The sequence below is a fragment of the Triticum aestivum genome, chromosome 4B, assembly GCF_018294505.1.
Source record: "Triticum aestivum cultivar Chinese Spring chromosome 4B, IWGSC CS RefSeq v2.1, whole genome shotgun sequence".
Classification (NCBI taxonomy): domain Eukaryota; kingdom Viridiplantae; phylum Streptophyta; class Magnoliopsida; order Poales; family Poaceae; genus Triticum; species Triticum aestivum.
In genome coordinates, this window is record NC_057804.1 from 109936771 (window position 1) to 109961652 (window position 24882).

Here is a 24882-nt window from a genome sequence, read left to right on the forward strand (position 1 = left end):
TGGTTTATTGGCGCAAAAGTTTTTCAAAACTCTAGGCGAGGTTAGAAGTAATTGTGGATCTGTCAAAGCGGTGGGCACAAGTTTGAAGGGGGCTTGGAGCGTGCAGAGGCACGCTAGCGACGTGCGTATAAGGCTCGGAGGAGTCTGGAGCACGTCATGGCAAGGATCATGCATACACAGGGCGTCAAACAATGCACGTAGATGTGCGGGGCGGACACGATGCAGGGTAGAGCATGGTTGCAGTCGGATAATTTAGGTTGGGTTTGGACTGGACAGTCTGATGGATCGACGTGGATGTCGGTCAAAGCAGAAGACGGCGGTGATTTCAGCGACGACAACATAGGAGCGTGATGCTGATGGTGACCGACATTCTGGGGCGTGGAAACGCGTGGTGCAGGCCTGAGGGCTTATGCGGCTTCGACAAGACTATGGTGCAGGGTTGATTCAAGGCAGTGCACACATGAGAGTTTGAAATCGACGGAGCGCAGGGGTAGCATAGCGCAGCTACATGGAGTCATGTTGAAGGTGGAGCTGGAGTCTGATGGATGACTATGCTCTGTGCTGATGGAGGGGCTACGGTGTAAGATATCGGAGAATCGAAGCCTATTTCAGCGGGATAGCGAGAGACACGTGGATCGGACTGGGTACCAGTGGTCTGATGAAGGTGTCATACTCGGCATCGGTCGGTGATGATCGATGGTTCTCCATAGTAGGGGTTTGAGTGGTGTGGGTTCGCGGCCCTAGAGACTCGACCAGGACAGCAGAGACTCGACTCAGTGATAGCGGCAAGGTGTGTGGTAAGCACGGGACACAGCGACAGACCAAGGCACTAGTGGTCAGACATGTGGTCAGACAAAGTGTGCAAGGATGCTGAAGCAGTGTTGACGAGTACCAGATTCAAGTTGGTGATTGGGTCTATCGATGCTAGTTGATGGACAAGAGTTGACCATGGAGAATCTGAGAAAGTGGCGGAAAGTCTAAAATTGTCAAAACCTGAGAGAGTACATGGCCGTATATTCTGTGGTGTTCAGTGCACATGACAAAGTGCGGATGACAAGGCAGAAGGAGGTGGAGTGCTATAGCGGTGGGACATGTCAGAGACTATCCGGAAGAAGGGTGAGACAACTGTGAATTTGACTCAGGGTGATACAGGGCGACGGTGAAATTCCTTCAAGTTTCAGACAAGCAGTACAGAAAGAGCGGTGACATTGAGTTCACGTAACTCTTACATGTGGCGTCTAATATGTGATATGTTCATTTTTCGCGCAGACAGTGGTCGTTGTGATGTCGTTGAACGGATATTCCGGAAGTTGGAAGCACAAAGTAGAGTAATGAAAAACTTAATTTTGCTCGAGTGTTGACTGTGAAGAAGACGAGAAGGGACTACAGTTGCAGGTGGAGTCACAAGGAGTCTGGGAGTAGCAGCGGTGCTCATCGCGTATCTCAAAGTCCAATGTACATGGAGGTTCGACGCATGAATGAATTCAAGGTGGTGAAGAATATTCGTCAAGGTGGAGTTTGTTAGAGTTGTGTCGAATATTATTGTACAAGTTAGGTTACAGTTGGACTTGGAGTCATACTGTGTGTAGACAGGGTAGGAGTTGTGTCCTAATAGGACACTTGTACCCTAGGCCTCTCGTATATATCGGGGGTAGACACACGATGTAACTTATGCCAACATAGTAGCACGGGTACGCGGGGGAGCCGGCGGCGTGTGCCGGCGGTCGGGCGGCCGGGGTGCGGTATTGTGACGGTGTCATGGGGTGGAGCGCTCGTAGTCATGCCCCGGGGATGTAGCCATATCGATGAACCTCGTTAACAAATCTCGGTGTCGTGCTCGTTGGATTGCTTGGTCCTCGGTAGATCGACGGAGCGCCTCGGATTAATTCTAACAAAAATGATACTAATATATTCTTTTGTATCCAAATCAATCTATTCAATAGGTTTGATCTGCAGGCTAATATGTCAATAACCCTTTTAAGTAACTTCAAGATTTGTGCGAACTTTTAAAGGGGGTGTACCGAAGCGAAACTCATTCTGCAAGTTCCGTCACTAATTGCACATTAGTTAGACTACTTGATAAATGCAAACCTAATTGAAAATGCACGACTAGTTAGGATTTTTTTTTTGTTTAGTTAACTGAGATCTGCAAGGTTTGTGGTCCATTTTCCCTTGTAAAAAAATCAGTTCTAGTCTGCTAGATTAAATTGCAGGAACCCTGCTTAAGTTTGGCAGAAAAAAGCAAGGTTAAACATTGCCTCGCCACTTAACAGATAGTATTACTATTACTATTACCCAATGCAAGTGCAAAAACATTGTTTTTTGAAAATAAACATGAATTGAATATGTACTAAATGGCTGGATGTGAATATCTTACTACTTCCATGGAAACATAGGGAAACATGCAAGAGACGGCAAATTAGAGATTAGCCTAATGTCAAACGGGATCCAGAAGGTGGCGATATGCCATTACTAACCTGGATGCCTGTAACATGCTAATGGCTGTGAGGCACCAGAAATCCTTGCTCCGCAGCACGGCGACGAAGCCCCCCAGGAGGACTACAGTCGACCATAGGAGCGCCAGGTAGCCCAAGCCTGTTACGGCCATCAAAACGTATGTATGCCAGAGCACATAATTGTTCAGCGACCTCTCTTCTGGCCGCAACCGCTTCAGTTGGCTGGATCTGCGCTTCTTCCGAGCAGAGGCAGTTCTCCGACCAGATGTTGTCCCGGAAGACTCTTGCTCCCGAAAGGCCATGCTTGGCCGGAATGTTGCTCTAATCGGCGGCGAAGCGAATGGTAGGTAGATCTTGCAGCCTGGCTAGCTATCTATCTATCTTCACAAGGTGCAGTGCTGCTTGTGAAAAATGCATGATGTGTGTGTACAGCTCTTGTGTCTTCTAAGCGCTTGGTTGACCATCGCCTTATAATAGGAATCGATGACACACGGACCTTCATCAAGTCGTCGCAGTATATTTTGGAGTCCACACCCTTGGATTTTCAAATGGCTGCAAGTTGCAGTTGCTGTATCGATAATCTACATGTGCTTTTCGATTATTCATTCATTCCGAACCCCTGCAAACGGAAGTCACCACAAGATGGCGTTCCTGCGCTCCGAGGGCTAGTAGCGGGAAACGCGGAGCCGTGCCGCGTCCCCTGAGCCGGATCGAGGGCGTCAGGGTCGATGCCTGGGACGACATGAATCGATCGCTGGAACGCGACCCAAGACACCGACAAGGGAACGGGAAGCTTGATACACGAAGAGTTTGGAGACTTGCCTGTTCGGCAACACTCCACTCCTCAAATTTCTCAACTCCACTCCTTACTTCTCAGCTCCCAGCTCTACTTGCTATTTTAGAATTCTTGCGAAACGTTCGGCCCCCAACTCCAGCTCTTCTACGCGTGCGCATGGAGAAAGAGAATCGGGGCAAGTGGGGACTACGAGAGATATGTGGGATTCTGTTTCCTATTTTTTTCTCTCGAACCGGTATAAGTGGGGGCTAAAAGCTGTACGAAGCATCGAGACGGAGCGCGCGGAGCGGCACTTTCCCAACTCCATCAGTTTGTACTACGGGCCGCTCCGCTCTGGATTATGAAATCCTCGGAGTCGAGGCGTTCGGTGCGGCTCCGTCGGCTCCAATAGCGGAGTTGAGACTCCCGAACAGGCCTTTACAGGCGTCCCCTCCGCGGCTCCGCCTTCGACTTCACGTCGGCGGCTTCCACAGTTCGCCCCTTATCCCGAGCGTGCACGTGGACGTGGTGGCCGGGGCCAGGCCGCTCAGTTTCCCGCACCGCTCGTCTTCTTCGAGCCACTATGTCTCGCCTTCCATTCTATTTTGTCCGGCAGCGGCGGCGCCTCCATGCACTACGTCCCGCCTCCCATTTTGAACTTTTTTTACTGTTTTGACCCATTATTAAAAGTTTAACACGATTTGAGCCTAGTTTTAAACTTTTTTTAGATCTAACCCATTTCAAGACGCCAGTAACCATGGTGTTTTGGTTACATGGAAGATGCCATGGTCTCCAGCGTCTGGCCATGGCCCACTTTCTGGTCAGTTTTTTGACTGCACGACATGGTAAATGCTAGACGCCATCAACCATAGCGTTTAGGTCTGAAAGACTGAAACCCACGTATAATTCCTATGGGGTGGTTTGCTCCCTCGCGCATGCCATGCATGGTGTACGCACACACGCATCACTCCCATTAAGGGCTACTACCTCCGTCCTAGTTTATAGGTTCCCTTTGTAGTTTGTGCCAAATTTTGACTAAAGATTTAACTAACAAAATGTTAATGCATGTCAAAAAATTATCTCATTAGATTTGTATTTGAACATAGTTTTTAAAAATATAATGTTTGGTGACATGCGTGAATATTTTGTTAGTTTAATTTATAGTCAAAATTTAACACGAAAAATAATGGGGACCAATAAACCCGGACGGAGGTAGTATCACTAGTGCAGAACCGGGCAATAGCACCGGTTCATAAGGCCCTTTAGTGCCGGTTCCATAACCGGCACTAAAGGCCCCCCCTTTTAGTACCGGTTCAGCGCGAACCGGTGGTAAAAGGCAACCACGTGGCACGAGCCAGCTCCGGGGGGCTGGAGCCCTTTAGTACCGGTTGGTAATACCAACCGGTACTATAAGGTTTGGGTTTTTTTTAGTTTTATGATTTCTTTTTCATCTAATTTTGTGTTTCCATTTTAATTCTTTTTCGTTTGCTGGTATTTTACGATACTACACATTGTACACGTTATATATATATATATATATATATATATATATATATATATATATATATATATATATATATAGAATTTCTAGTAGAACCAATCATGCATATATATATATCATCAATGTCTCACGAACCACCATATTAATTAATTCACACATACACAAATGTATAGCTAGCTATATACAATTTCTCCTACATATGCATGTTGCCTTCGGAGCCAGTGGCATTAGCCTAATTGGTGCCTTCGAAGCACGATGACAATTGGAAGTGGTTTTCATGGGGGCGGTAGCGGGTAATAGTATTCTCTCTTCGGATTTATGACCTGGTCGAGCAAAAATCCCGCTATTTCCTCTTGAAGTACTTCTACGCGCTGCGTTTCTAGGAGCTTCTCCCGCACCTCTCTGAACTGTTAAGAAGGAGATCAATATGCATGTGTATTAATTGTGTGACTAGATATCGATAATGGTGTAAAAATTGTGAATAGTGTTCTGACAAGCGTACCCATTCCTGTCTTTGAGATCTGCTCCTTTCGAACGCCATCATGCGAATGTTCTCGCAAACGCAGAATGCACACGGATCAGTCCCCTGCGCCTGCTTCAGGGCCTTTACGAGAATGGAATTTGATCAGATAATAATTAATCAAGCATGATAATTAAAGAGATGGCAGCTAGCTAGCTAGCACTACTTAATTACTTACATTGGGTCGAAACCATTGAAGCTTTTTTTTCCATTCGCCATCCGTGACGCTGATGAACCTTGCCCAAGCCCTGCCCGCCGACAAAGAAAATGAATAAAGGAGTTATTAAATAGTTCATATCATGAAATGACGAACTAAATAGGCCGAGATATATAGTTAATAATGATTGAAATTACCTGTTGACTATCCCAAACAAGATGTTATAGTCAGTTTTAACTTTGAGTAGTGAGTCCAGTATTTCAACTGTTCCGTCGTCAACTTTAATGATACACAAGACCCAGTGAAATCTGCATGCACACACGTTTGCATGTCTTAATTAAGCGGACATATGTAAGCAAAAACATGTAGCTAGCTAGTAGGCAAAAACAGAGAATTTGTAGTACAAGACAGTGTGACTCACTGGAAGTTGTAAGGAAGTAGTATATCTTCATTGTATTTGAGGCGCTTTAAGAACTCTAGCATGCTGTCCTCTACGGCCTTTTGATGACGTTCATCTATTTTCCATGTGTATTCATTAACGGTGTTTGGGTCAATGAACCCAATGCCATAGCGTCCACCTTTTCTCATTTTATACATCTTCATCCTGCATATAATACCACAGAAAAGAATATAGTGAGGATAATTACAGGTAATGATAAGGATCACTACAGCTAGCTTGAGACTTAAATTATAGAAAGAAATCACTTACAGACAATAGCAACTGATGATAGATTTGTCGAGTGCGTCTTGATTGTATAAATGAAACAGTTCAGAATACTCAACGGACACAACTTTCTCATGGTAGTAATGATCCTCCTTGACATTCACCATGAGGGACAATCGATCGGAAATCTTGGTAATGTTCATGTACCATTGATGCAATTCATACATTCTCGTTGGGAGGTTCTTGACCTTGTCTGGCTCGACCAAAGGTTGGCCCCGGACATATTTTCGTTTTATTTCATCCTCTCTAAGCACAGGCATGGGCTCGATCTCGAGGAGTTGTCCAACAGTGATTTTGAGAACTTCAGCCTGCATTATATGCTCCTCCGTTATTACCACATTGCCCACCTCAGGAACGTAAACTGTTTGCCCACAATAATATTGGACGCGCGTACTGTCACGTGTTGTTGGCACAACAAGCGAGGGGATCGATTGCGCCGCCTGTTCTCCTAGCTGGGGAATGGTTTTCCCGCATTTTTTGACAGCTGCTTCTTGTTTGCTCGATCCCGAGCTCGCCTCCTTACGTACACGTGCTCGATTTAACTTCCTGATGTGGCGCTCATAGTCTGTGTCAACAGGCTCGGGAGCTGGTGGTTGAGCCATATGAATGAAGTGGTCAATCGTTTCCTCAGGCACTTTCTCCCTTGGCGGTGTTGGCGGTTTCGGTGCAAAATGGGCTTCCACCTCGGACTTGGATATGGCTGCGATTTCCTTCTCGGACCTGTCATAAGCCCTCTGCGGAAGAGGCGTGAGGCTTGGACCATATTTATATCGCTTGCCTCCGCCTGTACTTCCTGTACTACCTCGACTCGTACCGCTACACACCATAGCTGCGGGGTGTCTCTTCTGTGATTGTTGAGACGGCGGAGACGGCTGACGGGGCTGAGTTGGACGAGGAGGAGTGGCCGCCTGAAGCTGTGCCGGACTTGGAGGAGGAGTGGCCTGAGCTTGTGCCGGACTTGGAGGAGGAGTGGATGTCTGACGCTGTGGCGGACTTGGAGGAGGAGGAGTGGCCTGACACTTTGCCGGACTTGGAGGAGGAGTGGCCTGACACTTTGCCGGACTTGGTGGACTTGCAGGAGCGGGAGACTGCTGACTCGGTGGCGGACTTTGACGAGGAGTCGGCTGACGCGGTGTCGGTGGCCTTCGAATGATGATGCAATCCTTTTTCCATAGGATGATACGATGTTTGGTGTCTCCGAGAAAGTGCTCGTCGTCACCTCCAGGATAGTCAAGCTCTAGCTCCGAATATGGGTCCACCACCTCATCAACCAAGACACGAGCATAGCCCGCTGGAATCGGGTTGCAATGGAAGGTTGCCTCGGGGGGATTTGTAAAAGCAACGGCGTCCGCCACCTTCATGGATATGTTCTTCATTTTAACGTGTAGCTCGCAGCTAGTGTTCTCCGTGATGTCATCCACGGGGTATCTACCCAGCATTGCATCGTCCGGGGCGGAACCCACGCTGCTTCTCGGCATGGATGGGGTGGTGCTATCCAATGCTGGATCATTCGCTAGCTGCTGCAGCTGCTGAGACCCCCTTTGCTGGGTAAGTGAGTCGATCTACTCCTGCTGCCGCTGGAATTTGACTACCAATTCCGCTTGACTTGCTTCTAGGCCTTGAAGGCGTTCATAGTCCCGCTTCCTCTGCTCCTCCTCCATCTTCCTCTTCTTCTCCTCCGCAATCTTCTTTCTCGCACGGGTTCTGTAGTCGGTGTTTCAGTCTGAGAACCCCTCATACCACGGAATAGCGCCCTTGCCTCATGTTCTTCCCGGGTGTTCAGGATTTCCCAGGGCACGCGTAAGCTCGTCGTTCTCTCTGTTGGGCTGGAACACCCCCGATCGTGTCTCTTCTATTGCAACAAGTATCGCATCGTCGGCTCCCTTCAGACTTGCCCTCGTTGAAACATTGCCTGTCTTCGGGTCCAACTCCCCCCCATGCGCATAGAACCAAGTCCTGACCCTGGGGGGCCAGCTCTTAGTAACCGGAGTGGCACCTGCATCCTCCATCTCTTTCTCAGACTTATCCCACTTAGGCATTTCCATCGCATAGCCACCTGGCCCCAGCTTATGGAACTTATCCTTTTTTTCGGCATTCTTCTTGTTTATTCTCGACCGTTCCTTAGCTAATTCCGAATCCTTGAATTTCACGAAATCGTCCCAATGAGCACGTTGGTTCTCTAGTGTTCCCTCGAATACTGGAGTCTTCCTTCCTCCCTTGACATACTTGTCCCATTCACGATTCTTGTGGTTCTTGAATGCAACCGCCATCTTCCTAAGAGCAGCGTCCTTGACTTTCTGCACATCTGCTTTTGTGAAATGATCTGGTAGGGTGAAATGTTCCATGAGAGTATCCCAAAGCAGATCTTTTTTATTCTTGTCGACAAAAGTAACATCTGAACGTGGAGCAGCGTCCTCTTTGCCTTTTTGTCTTTTGTCTTTTGCTGGCTCTCTCCATTCTTTAAGGGAGATCGGGAGTTGGTCCTTCACAAGAACTCCGCACTGACGAATGAACTTGTCCGCAATCTTCTTAGGCGCTAATGGTTCGCCATTAGGTCTTACTGCCTCGATATTGTACTTTACGCCCTCCTTCAACTTTTTGTTCGGGCCTCGTTTCGTCCTTTTGCCTGAAGATTTGCTCGATCCGGATGGCTGAAAGAACAAAGATCGATTCGTTAATATATCTTTAAGTCATTTAAAACATGTGATGATCACCAGATACCTGCTTATATAAATATATATACCTCGCCGGTCTTTGTTGTTTCAGGATCAACATGTTCTTCGTCATCGTCATAATCGTAGTTCATGACTTCATCAATTCGGTCGTCGCGATCGAATATCATATCACCCTCTCCGGTGTTGTTTAGAAATTCGGAGCCGTCATAATTTTCTTCATTCTGATCATCATTTGGCCCGCGTATCATATCGAACATGGTCTGTTCTCCCTCTCTGTCGGTATTGTCTGCCATAGCTTTTATTTAACTAATTCAAAAGAAATATAAAACAATTTAGTATTCAAATTACATCGTCTCGAATAATAGATATAATCTCGACTACTTCGTCTAGAATAATAGATATAATCTCGAATACATCGTCTCGAATAATATATAATATTGAATAGTACATCACTGGCTAGCTAATTAAAAATCGAATACTACAGAAGAATCTAGGACACTCGAGGTTCCTGCGGCGCGGGCGGTGGACACCCAAAGAGAAGGAACCCTCACAGGATCATAGCTGAAGTGAGATCCCCAAAGATACTGCCAGGTATTGGAGAACCTGCCGCCCTCTAACGCAACCATGTAGCGATGGACGTGCTCGTCCTCCTCCCTGACACGGCGACGTACCACCTCCGGCGGGCCTAGGTCCCTCCGCACCGAAACTGGCCCACGCGAACGCCACCAAACGAGATCAGGGTCGACGACGGGACCCGGGGCCGGGTTCCTCATCAAGCGGCGCGCCCCTCCAGGCAGCACCTCCTAGTGCCAGCCCGGCGGAGCCCAGTCCCGGACATGGGTCGGCTGGACGTCGTCGCGGACGGGTCGACGGCGAGGATGCGGGCCGGGCATCGTCGAGAACAAATACTAGCTATATGCCCGCAAAAAGTAACATTTTTTTAATGATTGGATTTTGATAACTAAAATTTCTAACAATTCTATATAACACTAATTATGCTAATCTAAATAACACTAAAATTTCTAACATTTCTAACATTTCTATATAACACTAATTTCTAACATTTCTATATAACACTAATTTCTAACTGATTAAACACTAATTATATCCATCTAACATGCATTCATACATATATAATAGTGAAAAAATAATAATCTAAATAATCTAAACTAATTAAACATACAAAATACGTGTGTGTGTGTACTAATTAAACACGAATTGTCTAAACTAATTAAACATACAAAATAATAATCTAAATAATCTAAACTAATTAAAGACTAATTATCTAAACTAATTAAACATGCTTGTGTGTGTGTGTACGGGCTCGGGGAGGGCTTACAGCGGGCGACGGCGACGGCGAGGCGATGGGGACGGCGAGGCGACGACGAGGCGACGGTGGGGACGGCGCGACGGAGACGGGGACGGCGCGACGGGGACGGGGACGGCGCGACGGGGACGGGCCCGGGGCGGCGACGGGGACGGGGGCGGCGACGGGGACGGGGGCGGCGACGGGGACGGGGGCGGCGACGGAGATGAGCGGCGACGGAGACGATCGAGGGCGGCGGCGACGGCGACGGAGACGGAAACAGAGGAAAGAACAGAGAGGGAAACTGAAATTTTCGTAGCCGTTGTATATATAGAAGGCACCTTTAGTACCGGTTGGAACCACCAATCGGTACTAAAGGCCTGTTTTGGCTAGGCCAAGCGGCGGGAAGCGACCCCCTTTAGTACCGGGCGGTGGCACAAACCGGTACTAAAGGCCCCCTCTTTAGTACCGGTTTGTGCCACGACCCGGTACTAAAGGGGGTGCGCTGGCGCAGGTGCGGTGCGGCAAGTTTAGTCTCACCTCGCTAGCCGAGGGGCGACCGCACTGGTTTATAAACCCCCGTGCGGTCGCTCTCTCGAGCTCCTCTCCAAAGCAGGCTTACTGGGCCTACGTGTTCTTTGCAGTCCTGTGTGCCCACTTGGCCTTTGCGGGCCTGCATCCTGGCCCAACGATAGGTTGGGTTTCTAGTCGTATGCAGGCCGCTCTGGCCTAGTAGGCGGGCTTTTTTTATTTTATTTTTTGCTTTATTTATTTTTGTGTTGTTTTTTTTTGTGTATTTAGAATTTCTTTGTGAACATTTTTGTTTTAGGTACAAAAAATTACAAACTTTCTGTTAGGGTTTTTTTATTATTTTTTTGCTTTATTTATTTTTGTGTTGTTTTTTGTGTATTTAGAGTTTCTTTGGGAACATTTTTGTTTTAGGTACAAAAAATTACAAACTTTCTGTTAGTGCCCGTAGTTTTCAAATTTGAATAGTTTAAATTTTGAATTATTTGAAATTAGTGTGAATCACTAGTTTGTGAATAACTTAACTTTAAAAATCAGTAAAGGCATGAAAGAATTTGTTTGCACATAAAATTTCTTCGCGTTTCAAATGCCAAAACACATAACTACCCTAACTATTACAGAGATTCCCCTCTCGGTGCGAAACACAGAAGAAAGTGATGATAGCTAGTGAAGCCGATCATATCCCAGATCTTTGGGTGTGAAACTTTTTCTTCGCGTGTGTCCCTTTGCGCTGTAACCATGGAAAATCTTCATCACTTAACGGGATGTTCGGGTCAATATTCACTGTGAATGGAGCAATTTCATCAAACTTTTCATAATCTTCTGACTTGTCTGTCTTGTCATCCACTCCCACGATGTTTCTCTTCCCAGAAAGAACTATGTGCCGCTTTGGCTCATCGTACGATGCATTCGCTTCCTTATCTTTTATTTTTCTTGGCTTGGTAGACATGTCCTTCACATAGAAAACCTGTGCCACATCATTGGCTAGGACGAATGGTTCGTCTGCATACGCAAGATTGTTGAGATACACCATTCTCTGCCTTCCATTGCAGCAATTTCAGTGTGGTGCCCAGCTTTTTCTTGTCACCTACGCAATTCGGGTACAATAATTTTTTGTGATCCTCTAACATGCGCTGCAACTTCTTCTTCTCCAAATCACTTGCGCAGTTTCTCTTTGCATCGGCAATGGCCCGACCTAGATCATCAACGGGCTCATCTGATGCCTCTTCTTCAGCTTCTTCCCGCATTGCCGGCTCAGCTTCTTCCCGCATTACCGGCTCAGCTTCTTCCCCCATTGTTGTATCATCGTATTCAGGGAACCCATGGCCAGGATAGCTGTCGTCGTCCTCTTCTTCTTCATTGTCTTCCATCATAACGCTTCTTTCTCCGTGCTTGGTCCAAACATTATAGTGGGGCATGAAACCGGACTCAAACAGGTGGACGTGAATGGTTCTTGACGTAGAGTAATTGCGACCATTCTTATAGCCAGCACATGGACAAGGCATAAAACCATCCGCCCGCTTGTTTGCCTCAGCCGCAAGCAGAAAAGTATGCACACCCTCAACGAACTGGGGAGAGCATCGGTCATCGTACATCCATTGCCGGCTCATCTTCATTACACAACACCGAATAGACCAAATTAATACAAGTTCATACATAAAGTTCATACAACACTTAAATGCAACAAACAAATAACTCTCTAGCTAAAGCATTTAAATGCAACAACAAATGCGATCAAGATCGCAACTAAGGTAACAATTGATCCAACAGCATAATGATACCAAGCCTCACTATCGATGGCATATTTTCTAATCTTTCTAATCTTCAAGCGCATTTTTTCCTTCTTGATCTTGTGATCATCGACGACATCGGCAACATGCAACTCCAATTCCATCTTCTCCCCCTCAATTCTTTTCAATTTTTCTTTCAAGTACTCGTTTTCTCTTTCAACTAAATTTAACCTCTCGACAATAGGGTCGGTTGGAATTTCCGGTTCACATACCTCCTAGATAAAAATATCTATGTCAACTTGATGGGCATAATTTGTCATAAACACGAAATGCAACAAATAGTTTTAAAAGAGAATATACCACATCCGAATCATAACAAGGATGAGGGCCGACGGGGACGGATATCAAAACCATGGCACTATGTATAACAAACAACGTACGGGTAAGATAATTATTATACGAGTAACTATATATCCAAATCACACAAATATCAATTTTTTATATAAAATTTCATGAACAAGAGGCTCACCACAACGTGGTGCCGGCGACGGGACGGTGCGGGCGATCGAGGTGGTTACGATGGAGATTTAGAAGGCACTAAGTAAACCACACCTACATATGCAAACTAAGTGTTATTTTAACCTCAAATTGCATATAAATCAAATACTAGCACATATATATATTTCCTCCCAAATTACTAAACTCACAAATTAATAACTATATAAAGCATTGCAAGAGCTAATATAGCAATGAGAGATGAAAGGACAAAGTTGCTAACCTTTATGATCATTTGAATGGAATGGGGCCTTCAAATCTTGACAAATTTTGGGCAAAATGTGTGATGAGCTCGAGAGGAAGAGGGGAAGAACAGAGAGGAGAGGGGAAAGGGGAAGAACAGAGCGAGCTCGGGTGGACGAAGGGTTTATGTAGGACGACCTTTAGTACCGGTTCGTGCCAAGAACCGGTACTAAAGGTGCTGGAGGGGGCCCAGACTGACAACATCCTGCCACCACTCTCATTAGTACCGGTTCGTGGCACGAACCGGTGCTAAAGGTTAGCCACGAACCGGTACTAATGAGAGCGGCCCGGCTAGCCGTTGGAACCGGCACTAATGTATACATTTGTGCCGGCACTAATGTGCTTCACGTTTGACCCTTTTTCTACTAGTGTATCTAGCACTCTTATTGAGATCTATGTAGTGTAAACAGTTTATAGATATTATCTTAAAAAAACAATTTATAGATATTTCTGCCACTAATCTCACCAGATCAGATGAATGTGATTCTTAATTCGCCTAAAATAATGATGCTCTGGTTTTCAGATGATATATTTGAATGTGTGATACTTTTTTCTTCTTTTTTTGAAACCTAAGCCTCCCGTTCCTCCTCCGCGAGGCGACGGGGAGGGGCCTCTGATCTGCGCCGCAGTCGCCTCTACCTGCCTCCCCATCCCTCGCCGCCGCCCAAGGGCACGGCCGGGCGAAGCCCGACAGGCGTCGGCGCTGGCGGGGCATCTTCTTCCCTCGCGCGATGGGCGGCGCGGGCGGGCCTCCTCGGGCCTGGGCGCAGCACAAGGCGCCGCGACAAGGCGGCTTGCCGGCGTGGGGTGCCTGCGTGGGTGATGCGGCAGCGTGGAGGACTTCGCGACGGTGGCGACCCGGGGCGGTGACCCTGAAAGGTGGTGGCAGGTGAAGCCTAGGCCTCTCGTGGCGGCATGGTGTTACCAGCACACGATCGTCTCTATCAGTTTTGTTCTCCTACTAAAAATTCTAATATTTGTACGTCAATTTTTTTCTAATATTTTATTCATTGCATGCATCCGATAGGTTGTCACGTTGATTTACCAAACATTTTATTTTGCGCTGCAGAGTCTGCAGACGCATCAACTTCGTTTCCCCTACTCTTTCCCCTAGTTTTCTTCCTTTGTACTGTCATCTTGTAGATCTACTATGTTCTACTCCCTTTCTCCCAAAATATAAGAACATTTTTAACACTACACTAGTGTAAAAAACGTTCTTATATTATGGGATTGAGGGAGTAACTCCTAACAGACGTTGTTGCCGCCAGTTCTGTTGGTCGTTTGCATTGCTCTCCCAACTCTCCCTAGGTGAGAAAACCCCAATGGACATGAAATGCAGTTCATGAAATGGAGATAAATTACCATGTCTCCCTCTTAATCTCGTCTAAATCAGGGACGAATGCCTATTTTTGCATTAAATCTAACTTTCTAGTGCTCAATCTGTTACGACCTCAGAGGCTTGTGTGGCGGTGACAAAGTTGTGAAGAACAAGTGCTCCCCCCTCCTTTTTTTGAGAGCACTGCAGATAAAGAACAACAAGTTTCAAATAAGTATTCAAATCTTGATCATGAGATGTCTTATTTAGTTGTTAGTTCATTATAGATTATTCATAATTATATGGACCCTTGTCGACTGAGTAAGATGTGGATCCAACTTATGTGCAATTCTGTTCATATGAAACATTCATTTCAGTGCTTTTGATTATTTGTTCATGGCTGCAAAAATTTCCTGATTAGTCCAACATACATTTCCTTTGTAAACTACTCATTATTCAATATGCTCACTGTACTATTTTCTCACATTGAAAATCTTTTAATATACTCATTTCATACATATTTCAAGCCACAGCTCATACTCATATTATACCTACTGCTGCATCAGTGCCTAACGATACATTAATTCTGTTGTTCATAACATTTACATAATCATATCTACCAATCTGTAATTTTCACCTTTTGTAACATCACACTTCTTGCATTTTAAAATTAAGCCTACATCTATCTCAAATACACTCTCTAAGGACTATAATCTCAATGATAGAGCAGTATACCTGCTGTAAAAATATTGATTTAATATTCCTCTGTAAGAACACTTCATTATTTGCTTTAATTTTTCTCTCATGCACAGCTTGTTGCTTTAATCAAATTAACTGAATTACATTTTCAAGACAATGAAAAGAAAAAAAATGTCATAACGCAGTGACCCATCCTCAAGAAATATTTATGGATACATGCAAATTAGGCTCGCCGATTGTCTACCAAAAAATATGAATTGATAATTACACAGATAACAATTGGCACCTAAATGGGCAGCAATTTATGATATAGGTACAAGAAAAAAAATGAGTTGTTTTTCCTATATAACATCTTCCTAGAAATCAGATAAGCCCAAATTGCAGCATAACTGCTTGACTGTCTAAAAATGAAAAGAAAAAAAGTATAATAAATGATGCCACTGTATGTAAGTACACTTCATCCTGTTTTCCAGAACTGGTAGGTATTCCCGAGTAACCATCCCTTGACTGACCACATGTTTGACACCATCCCTCGTTTCTCCTTATAAAAGGTGAAATTGTCAAGGATAATACTATCAACTTGTAATTTCCATAACCTCATTCTATCCAACAGCAAAGCTGAGATAAAACCTCCAAGTTCAGTTCCTCATCAACCAATCCTGCCTGAAACTGTGCACGGCAAACTTTGCTAAGAGGTTCCTAGCACATGTGGGCAAAGGAATGTCCATCAGGCGATATTCAAGTCTTTGTATCTAAGAGGAAGCTCTTGCATTAGGTAGTGATTATCAGCCTTGGGAAGTGATAATGGCAAGGTCTCGTCATCCACACAATCTTGATATTTCAGTGGAAGAACCTCGATGGCAAATGCAGTCTGACTAGCATGCTTTGAGCGTCGTGTAGACAAAGTCGGCCCAGTACCTATTCAGAACAAAATCTCATTAGACATAGTGAGATTCTGTTTCTAATAAAGATGCATAAATTGGCTAAGCTCGTGACATACTGTCATTCATGTCCTTCGTCTTGTGAAGGAGAAATGTTCCAGAAAGGATGGTCACAAAACCACACATTTCCGTGACAATCTGGGTTGGATTTTGCCGATCCCAATCCTGCATGTCAATGAGCTACAAGCTGAGGAGAAAATTCTGGCATAATGAAGCTATCTTTCTATGACTATGAGAAGTAACAGCATCAATGAAAAATAAGGTATGTTGATCAAGATAAAAAGCACAAGTCATCATGCATAAAAAGAACCACAGCAACATTGCTCAGTAAATGGGTATGCAACTAGAACTTAAAGCACCTCAACATCCATAAATATGCACAGTTAAATACTTATCATAGTGGTCCAATTACAATGGTCATGTGGCTTGCATTCAGAAAAAGCCAATAACCCTAAGCTACAATTTCAGTGGCACTATATGCTCAGATGACCTTATGATCGTGATTCGTGAGAGTTATTTTCAGGTAAACCTCTACCAGGCCACTTAGGAGCAACTAATAAGAAGAGCAAGACATAAAAGTAGAATCACGCCGCAGTTCAGCAGCAATGTTTACAACAGTTTACTTAAGGAAGTTCAGTTGGCAATAAGGGTGCACTGAAAGCGATGCAAAATATTACCTTGAACATTATCACACTGGCTATAATTGTTAGCGAGGTAAACATCACGTAATATATTGGTGAAACAACTGCTGTATTAAAGGTGTCCAGTGCCTGCAATTTACAGACAAAATAAAATGTTGTTGTTAACAACAAACGTGATTTGCTTATGTTAGTGGCTCAACAGAACTTTTGAGTGCCAAATAGAAAACATATAATGCCAAAAGGCAGCATGCATTAGAGGGTTGTTAGAACATTCCTTATTAACCTGAAGCCCAGTTCCATCTCATGCACTAAAAACTTTATCACATATTGAGGAGAATCACTTGCAGAAGGTAATGACCTTTCCTTTGCAAGGACCAAGCGCTACTACATATAGTGTATATGCTATTCTACTGTAAATCAACATAATGAGGGAGAGATAAGCAAAGCTAAAACTACAAGAAAAAATATTCACTCAATTAGCGAGAAGGCCTTCCACATGATAGGCAAAAGGTGAGGTGATGCCCTGTTGGCACCAAATGTGCATGTGACATCGTGTGGACAAATGCCAGAAATAGTCATCTATATTATCTTGGGTGATGTGATAACTGTCATGTTAATGCACTGTTGAGTCTGCTGTAACAGAAAACACTTTTGCTCCCTCAAGTTCCCTATCCAGCTTGATGCACCAACGCACAACTCTATGGCATCAATAATAACAGAAACTGAAACATTTACCTTGTTCAGATAGTTTATCTGGGTGCTTACGCAGGTAGCAACAATTAGAGCAAAAGCCCAGGTCTGAGGATAGAATAATTGGTTCACTCCTGAGAATGTTAACTTCAATGCAATTCCGAGAGCCTTTACACTCATAACCTGTTAAATTCTCACTATCAGATAAAAAATGGGATTCAGTGAAAATCCCATAAAGAAATCTCACGATGAAGTATGCTATAGGCAAGAGTTATCTGTTTGGGGAAAAGGCATACGGTGAGAGATCCTAGAAGAGAACAGACTCCAATGTACACCATGATGTTTGTTTGTCCATGTTGAGGGACAACAAAATATATAAGAACCAAGGCTGCCACCACTACTATAGACGCATATGAAAGAAAAGCTGAGAAAACAAAGAAAACAATATTGAATCCATCTGGCGTGTGAAATATAAATTAAGTTAATAATGGCATTGTCATCACTACGTTTCAGTTGTAAATACCTGGCTCAGTTGCAAGATCCCAAACTTCCCTTACAGAATCAATATCACGCTCTTGTGGAGCATGGAGTGCAATTGTGATCGATCCGACTACACAAAGAACACAACCAAGTATACCAAAGGTGTGCAGTTTCTCCTGTAGAATGGAATGAGCAAGTGCAGCACTGCAAACATTTAGAATGGTCTGTTATTTCAGTTCAATAAGCAGCAAGCTAAAGCATTAAGAGTTCTCTAAGGAACTCCTATGACTGTACCTGATGATTATACTGAGTGCTCCAAGAGGAGTGACAAGAATAGCAGGAGCAAATGCATAAGCAGCAAAATTAGCTATTTCGCCAACAATCACTGTTCATAGGAGACCATGTGAGCAAATGTTAGTCAAGTTTCTTTTTGTCAAAAGTACAAGTGACATTTCCCAAAAAAATGAGGAAAAAATGGATATCTATTCCCTAAGAACAGCAAACAGCATTAAAGGGCATTCATACTGAAGCATCACATTCCAACGACAAGAATTCATTTGCTCTCTAGCCACTATCATGAGTATTGTGTTTCAATATGCTACATCTAGCTAAACCTTATCAAAAAAATGTTTTTTCCCTGCACTATCATCTGACACATTGCAAATTGTTAGTCTCTCCTATTATAAGTTACCAATATCAACCTCAACTCTTAAACACAAAATAATCTTCGTGTGTGTCTGCGTCCCTGAGGAAATGGACATCACGACCAATGTGAGGTGACTGTGAGAGCCACCAGAAATCTCATCATGGTCAGGCATTTAACAAGGAAAAATAATAGTGGGAAAATGACCAGACAAGACATGCTACGATTGGACGGAGAACACGGATCCCAAATATGTGATAAAGCAAAAAAAAAGGAATACATTAAAAATTTAAAAAGTGGCATAGCGTTTAGAAAGAATGGAAAGCGACTTACTAGAAATCATGCCTATCCACCAAAGTGGCTCCACTAAGTAAGAATACCCTCCATAACCTGTTTCATGTGCATAAACACTCTTATTATATTCAGCACTAAAATTTGTAGGAAGTATGATTAAATAATTTATGATACGAAGGATATAGGTGCATTGGTCAGACTTCATGGTAAATGAACTGAAATAACCAGCAGACTTCGTTGCAAGGAATAACAAAACTATTCAAAGTTGTATACCAAATACTCCCTCTGTCCGAAAATACTTGTCATCAAAATGGATAAAAAGAGATGTATCTAGAACTAAAATATGTCTAGATACATCCCCTTTTATTCATTTTGATGACAAGTATTTCCGGACGGAGGGAGTAGTAAGCTGGGAAATTGATCATTTTAACCTGAGTACCCAACAAACTAAATAGCCACACTGATCAACAAGACGATATAAAACACAGGCTGCTCTAAGATTTACTGGTTTCCTTATCATATTCGAAAAGGGCACGTTTAAGTCATTGTCTCTTTAACAGAATGTGCCAGTAAACCACTTCAATCATGCAAAAGATCTCAACTAGCGCAGATCTATTCATGATTGAGGAAGCTCTATGCAAGTAACAACGCAAAATTTGACATGAATCAATCCAACAAAACAGAAATCCAGATAAAGATCAGTGACCCCATCAGATAGTTTGACCTGTAAGCTCGCGACAAGACATATTGCAAGCAAGAGTTTCTATGTGGACAGTGATTCTCTCACAACGAGCCACCGATAATGGACGTCATCCATAAGCATATTGCAAGCAAGAGTTTCTATCTAAACAGTATTCTCTCCCAACGAGCCCACCGATAATGGACACCATTCATAAGCATATTTAGCCATGGAAGAACTCTTCCTCAGACTCACTCGTCGCAATTCCAACAAGAGAAACAAAGACATGAAACAAATGCGAGATCATGGACTGCATTTTCAAGGAAGCTTTCGGACCAAAACAGCACAGCGAAGCAGCGAGAACTGTCAACGACGAAACCAAATCATTGCAACTTTTTTCACACCGCCGAAAGAGAAGAGAATCAAGCCATCCAATTGCAACGGAAAGAGGCGAGTCTTCGTTCTGGACTCAACTGGACTTCCCACGCGGCCAAATCTACCGCGAAGAACGCGCCCCCCTGTCCGAATTTTACCCTTTTTTCCAGCGTCAACTCCACTCCTCTGTTCTGACCGACGAGAGCAAGGAAAAGTTCCAGAGAAGTTGCAATGATAAGCAAGCTCCATTGTTCCGAGGAATCTATTCGATTCAACTGGTCTGGACCGCCAATCTACCGGAGAAGAATAAACCGCGCTGCTCCTTTTTGTTTTTTACCGCACGCAGATCCCTCCCACCAACCAAGCAAAGAACAGCAACCAAAACCAAACTCCGCTCGATTCCGCTACCCACCACTCCAAATCGGCCGCCCCAATCGACCCCCTCGCCGGCCAACCAACCCGTACCGGCGAGATCCAGACGCCAGAGGAAGCAAGCAAGGCAGCAGTGGGGCCTCAGCCACCGAGTGGCGCAACTCACCTGCGCGGACGCCGGAATCTGCGGCCCTCCTGAGCCCCATCTTCTTGACGATGAAGCTGGCGCCGATGAAGGCGCTGGACGACACCGCGAGGGCCAGGCCCTTGGCGTTGTCCGACGACATGCCCCCGAACCCGGCTGAAGAGGAGGGCGCCGCCATCTCCTCGCGAGCGCCTACGACCCTGGCCTGCCTCTGCACTCCGCCGCCGGGTCCGCCGTGTCCGCCTACGCCGCCGACATGGGGAGCGGTGGGGGAGGAGTCGGAAGCGGGAGGGAAAAGCAAGGCGGAGGAACAAAGTAAGAATTTTAAGGGGAGGGGAGCTTGTGCGTCCGGGCCCTCGTGGAAACACCTATTTGTGTTAAGTTTTATTTAGTTAGGAGTCCTAATCAATTGACTAAGAGAGCTTGATTCCTCTTGTCATTAATTATTGTTGGAGCTTTTGTGCTATGATTATTTTGTGCAGTTTTGAGTGTCGACAAATAGAGTATATGGCTAGGAACATCATACTTGTTAGTTCTTACGGACACCGCCAATTTTCACCGTTCGGTCGCCTTATGTAGTAGTGTGCTCTCAATCATTATGGGATTTGATTGACACGAAAGCAATTACAACATTGCGCGCTACAATTTTTTCACCCTTGTCCACTTATTAAGTGAATGTAGGACCCAATTAAGGCATAAAATCATTAGTTGCTATATATAGTGCTCCATAAAAAAACTAATTGTTGGTAATGGTATGTACATAAACATGTATAGTGATATCATCTAGAGTACCTCTAGATATAATAGGTATCACACATTTTCAATACCAATTCATGGCATTTTTTTTAATATTTTGTATATTCATTTTTAAATGTTTAGGTTCCTCAACAACACTTCCAATATCATGAAATTTGGCTTGGATCGGTGAAGGGACTTAGTCTGTGGTGGTAGGTGGATTTTTCTAGGCTCCTGGATTGAATGGGTCTTTTCCGTACTTTCATGATAACTTTCACATTTTAAAACATTCTTTTTATTGGAATGTCAGGGGAAAGGCTCGGCCTATTAGGAAAAAGCTCGACCCTTTAGTGCTATATATGGCAATTTGGTTTAGACTAAAACATCCACCACTATGGAATTTTGTGAAGGTAATAAGAGTAAGCCCGTGTTCACTTTGCTATCATGACTTTTGGCAAGACATTTTCTTCAATTTGGTTTTATGGAATGATCGTGTTTTTTTCTGAAAGCAAGGAATGATTGTCCAAACGCTGAAAAAGTATGAGATGATTTAGACACCGAGAAGCAAATGCTTACCACAAAAACACAACCATTTTCCAAATGTGGAGTAGTAAAGTAGCATGTGAAATCGTCAATTACCCAGACCTCGAGGCTCAAAGTGCAAAACTCCCTAAAACTACAGGTGACTCGAAATAAACGAGTCCTAGACTGGCCACACACCACGCGGCTTTGCCCACACAAGCAACGTTCTTCTTCACAGAAAAGGAGATGAGCCGTCCAACGCCGCATCGACGGCTCTTGACAGACGCGGCGCATGGGACCAGCCTACGCATGCACCGCGCTGTGTGTGGTGGGGACAACAAGCTGGGAGTATGTGGAATATGCCCTTGCGGAGGGAAGTGAAGAAATCTGACACGCCGACGTATTCTTACACTTCTCCAGTGCTCTGTGCTTCAAGCCTTCAACCGCTTTTTCGTTTCTTCACGGTTCAACTTTTTTTGCTAACAAATTATAACATTAATTATTATGTACTCCCTCTGTTCCTAAATATAAAAAAAAGGAGACTTATATTTAGAAATGGAGGGAGTATAAACATGAGACGACAATACATAACTTGGTTCGGATTTCCGCTGGAGTTGCTCTGTGTTCATGTGAAACTCCGTATGTTCCAAAATTAGTCATGAAAAGAGATCTATCAAACTATTCAGTTCTGGTGGGGTGCCAGTCTTTAGATGACATTTAACTCCGATCGGAAATATTGTTGCTAATGTTTCCAGTGATGAGACGTATTGGAAACCTTTAACAGAAAGCCATCAGGGCTTGGTGAATAGCAAATCATGCTGACATACTTGATATACCCAATGGATCTTTGTTGTGAGGAATACTAAAGGGATAGTTTGACATTAATTGGAGCAAGTTTACCGGATGTGTCATATGTAGTTGATCATCCTAATAACTGTTAATATGACATTGCAACAACAGAAAAGTAATCTATCAATGGCACATGGATCACTATCGATAAAATAATATAAGGGTGCTCCATATTCGCTCCCTGAGCCTACATTTTAGGAGGCTGGGCGGGGTTGCTATGGACCATGCTCCAAACCCAACCGTCGGCGGGGGAGGGAAATCCCCGCCCCCCCCCCCCCTTCTCTCCCACGTTCGTACCAATGTCGCAGTCGCGTTTTGCACCAGGAAGCACACCCCTTAATGACCGCCTACCCAATAATGATTGGTCGCACCCATTCCCGGCACCATTTCCCATGCAGGGTGAGTGGGTATTTATGGCCAAAAAAGGTTTTTCAAACATTCTGGACACAAATGTAAAAGGTTTGTTTAGGCCACGGATTGCTTTTCTAAGCATACACTAATACTTTCACACAAAAAATACTAAATGATCGATCATATATATTCTACTCCTATAGAAAGGGCGTCGGGGTTTATTTTCAACAAGAAAAAACGCATACACATTAAAAGATGATGGTACATATATATAGACTATACCACTTATTTAAAGTGGTTCATACGTAAAAATGCTAAAAGATCCAGGTTGTTGTTAAACGAATAAAGATTTGTTTCCTCAATGGAAATGATTCTCAAAAAGAAACTTTGCGCATATGTAGTTGTGAGTCATGTATCCGTAAATTCCATCAAGGATGTATTTAATCATGGGCTAAAAATGGAAAATTATGTGCAATAACAATATAGGTACTATTTGTTAATATATTTTTAAGTGAACTAGTAGGAGAGTGTCCTGTTGTATGTCTCTAAAAAGCTTATGTACATAAAAGACCACACAAAAGGGAAAAACAAAAGAATGAGAGAGAAAGAGTTGGTTGATTACAAATTATGGTCTAGTAGTACCCACTAAATCATGGGTTGTGCTCGTCTTTTATTTTCCAAATGGATAACCGTGGCAAGTTCTCGATGTGGAATTTCCACATGTATCTGGAGGCCCAAGGACTATCCAAGGATCCCAAAACAGTACGAGATTCATGTGATTCTTGCCCTTACATTTTTACTTTAGAATCATGTGATTTGTAGTAATCAAATCTCCCCCTCTCATCCACTAATGCATGCATTTAACATTTTTATTCTCCAACTGAAAATGGCCATATTTTTAACCAAATAACCAATTTGAGATCTGTTTTCACCACCTTCTTTGTCTTGACGAGATTTTCAAATCAAACTATTGTTGAATATGCTTTTGAAAATTAAAAAAAATTCATGTTTTGAAATAGTAATGAAATATTGACGAAACTTTTTGAACAGTTTTTTATGCAAGTTTGATTTGGCTTTCAGTGACTTCAATGTGGTTTCATGGTTTCGTATAGTTTTGGTACATGTTTAACTGGATTTTTGAAATAACTTTTGTTTTGTGTTTTGGAACTTGAATGAAATATTAATGAAACTTTTAGAAACCATTTTTTGTTGATGCTTGTTTCATATGGCTTTCTGTGGTTTTTGTTTTGGTTCCATGGTTTCATATTATTCTGGTACGTGCTTGGCTTTCATGGTGGTTCAAGTTCCACTAATATTTGTTTTACGAGTTCCACTAATATTTATGTATGTTTCATTTGGATTCCAATGAGTTTCACTATGGTTCTATTATCTCATACAGATATGTATGTAGTTTTGTATTGGTTTGAGTTCCACTCACATTTATGACAAAACTTCTAAAAGTGAATAAAAACCTTAACATAACCTAAGTGAAACATGAATAAACAATGGGGTGTTGTGTAAAACGGAAAATGACTTGGCAGTTGAAATTGGACTAAATTGAAGAGGCTTCGATGAAAAACTTTGCATGAATCTCAAAGAAATTAAGGGAATAGATAGTCTAGGACGTCAGCATACGGGGACTTGTATTTTTGGGTAAGTTTTTTAGTGCAGGCATTTTCAATCTTGAAATATTAGGTTATGGGGGACTTTGCATTTCTAAGGTTCCAAATGGCCCCAAACGACGTGATGATTACATCCATCGAAAAAATGGTTACTAAATTACTTCCACGAATTTGTTCACTCTATCAAATCATATGATACCACATTTCCTACAGGTGCTATAATTAAGTTGTCACCAATCTTGAGCCATAACCCATTCTCAAAAAAATTATATGTGAGTTCCTTCACTTTGTTCGTGGAATAAAGCACATCAATATTTGGGCACGAATAAATGCCACTTTAAAGTGGTTTATATGGTGAA

The 24882-nt window shown here is 43.5% G+C and overlaps 1 protein-coding gene across 1 annotated transcript; it reads right to left on the reverse strand.

Annotated features, from left to right (window-relative positions):
* Positions 1-15376: 15376 nt before the first annotated feature.
* LOC123091332 (probable magnesium transporter NIPA4) lies at positions 15377-20768 on the reverse strand. The gene is made up of 9 exons (XM_044512817.1): positions 20466-20768; positions 18913-18969; positions 18231-18321; positions 17980-18140; positions 17753-17880; positions 17502-17639; positions 16803-16895; positions 16185-16290; positions 15377-16102 (listed from the first exon to the last, which is right to left on the reverse strand). The coding sequence occupies exons 1-9, from the start codon at positions 20620-20622 to the stop codon at positions 15912-15914; spliced, it is 1122 nt and encodes a 373-aa protein (XP_044368752.1). The 5' UTR covers positions 20623-20768; the 3' UTR covers positions 15377-15911.
* Between the last annotated feature and the right edge of the window lie 4114 nt (positions 20769-24882).

Bases quoted from the DNA above. Each gene is read 5' to 3' on its own strand.
- LOC123091332 (XM_044512817.1), bottom strand. From the start codon at position 20,622: ATGGCGGCGCCCTCCTCTTCAGCCGGGTTCGGGGGCATGTCGTCGGAC. The intron at 17,881-17,979 runs GTATTTACAACT...TTGTTTTCTCAG, and splicing joins GGATCTTGCAACTGAGCCAG to CTTTTCTTTCATATGCGTCT. The intron at 16,291-16,802 runs GTAATATTTTGC...ATTGACATGCAG, and splicing joins CCAGTGTGATAATGTTCAAG to GATTGGGATCGGCAAAATCC.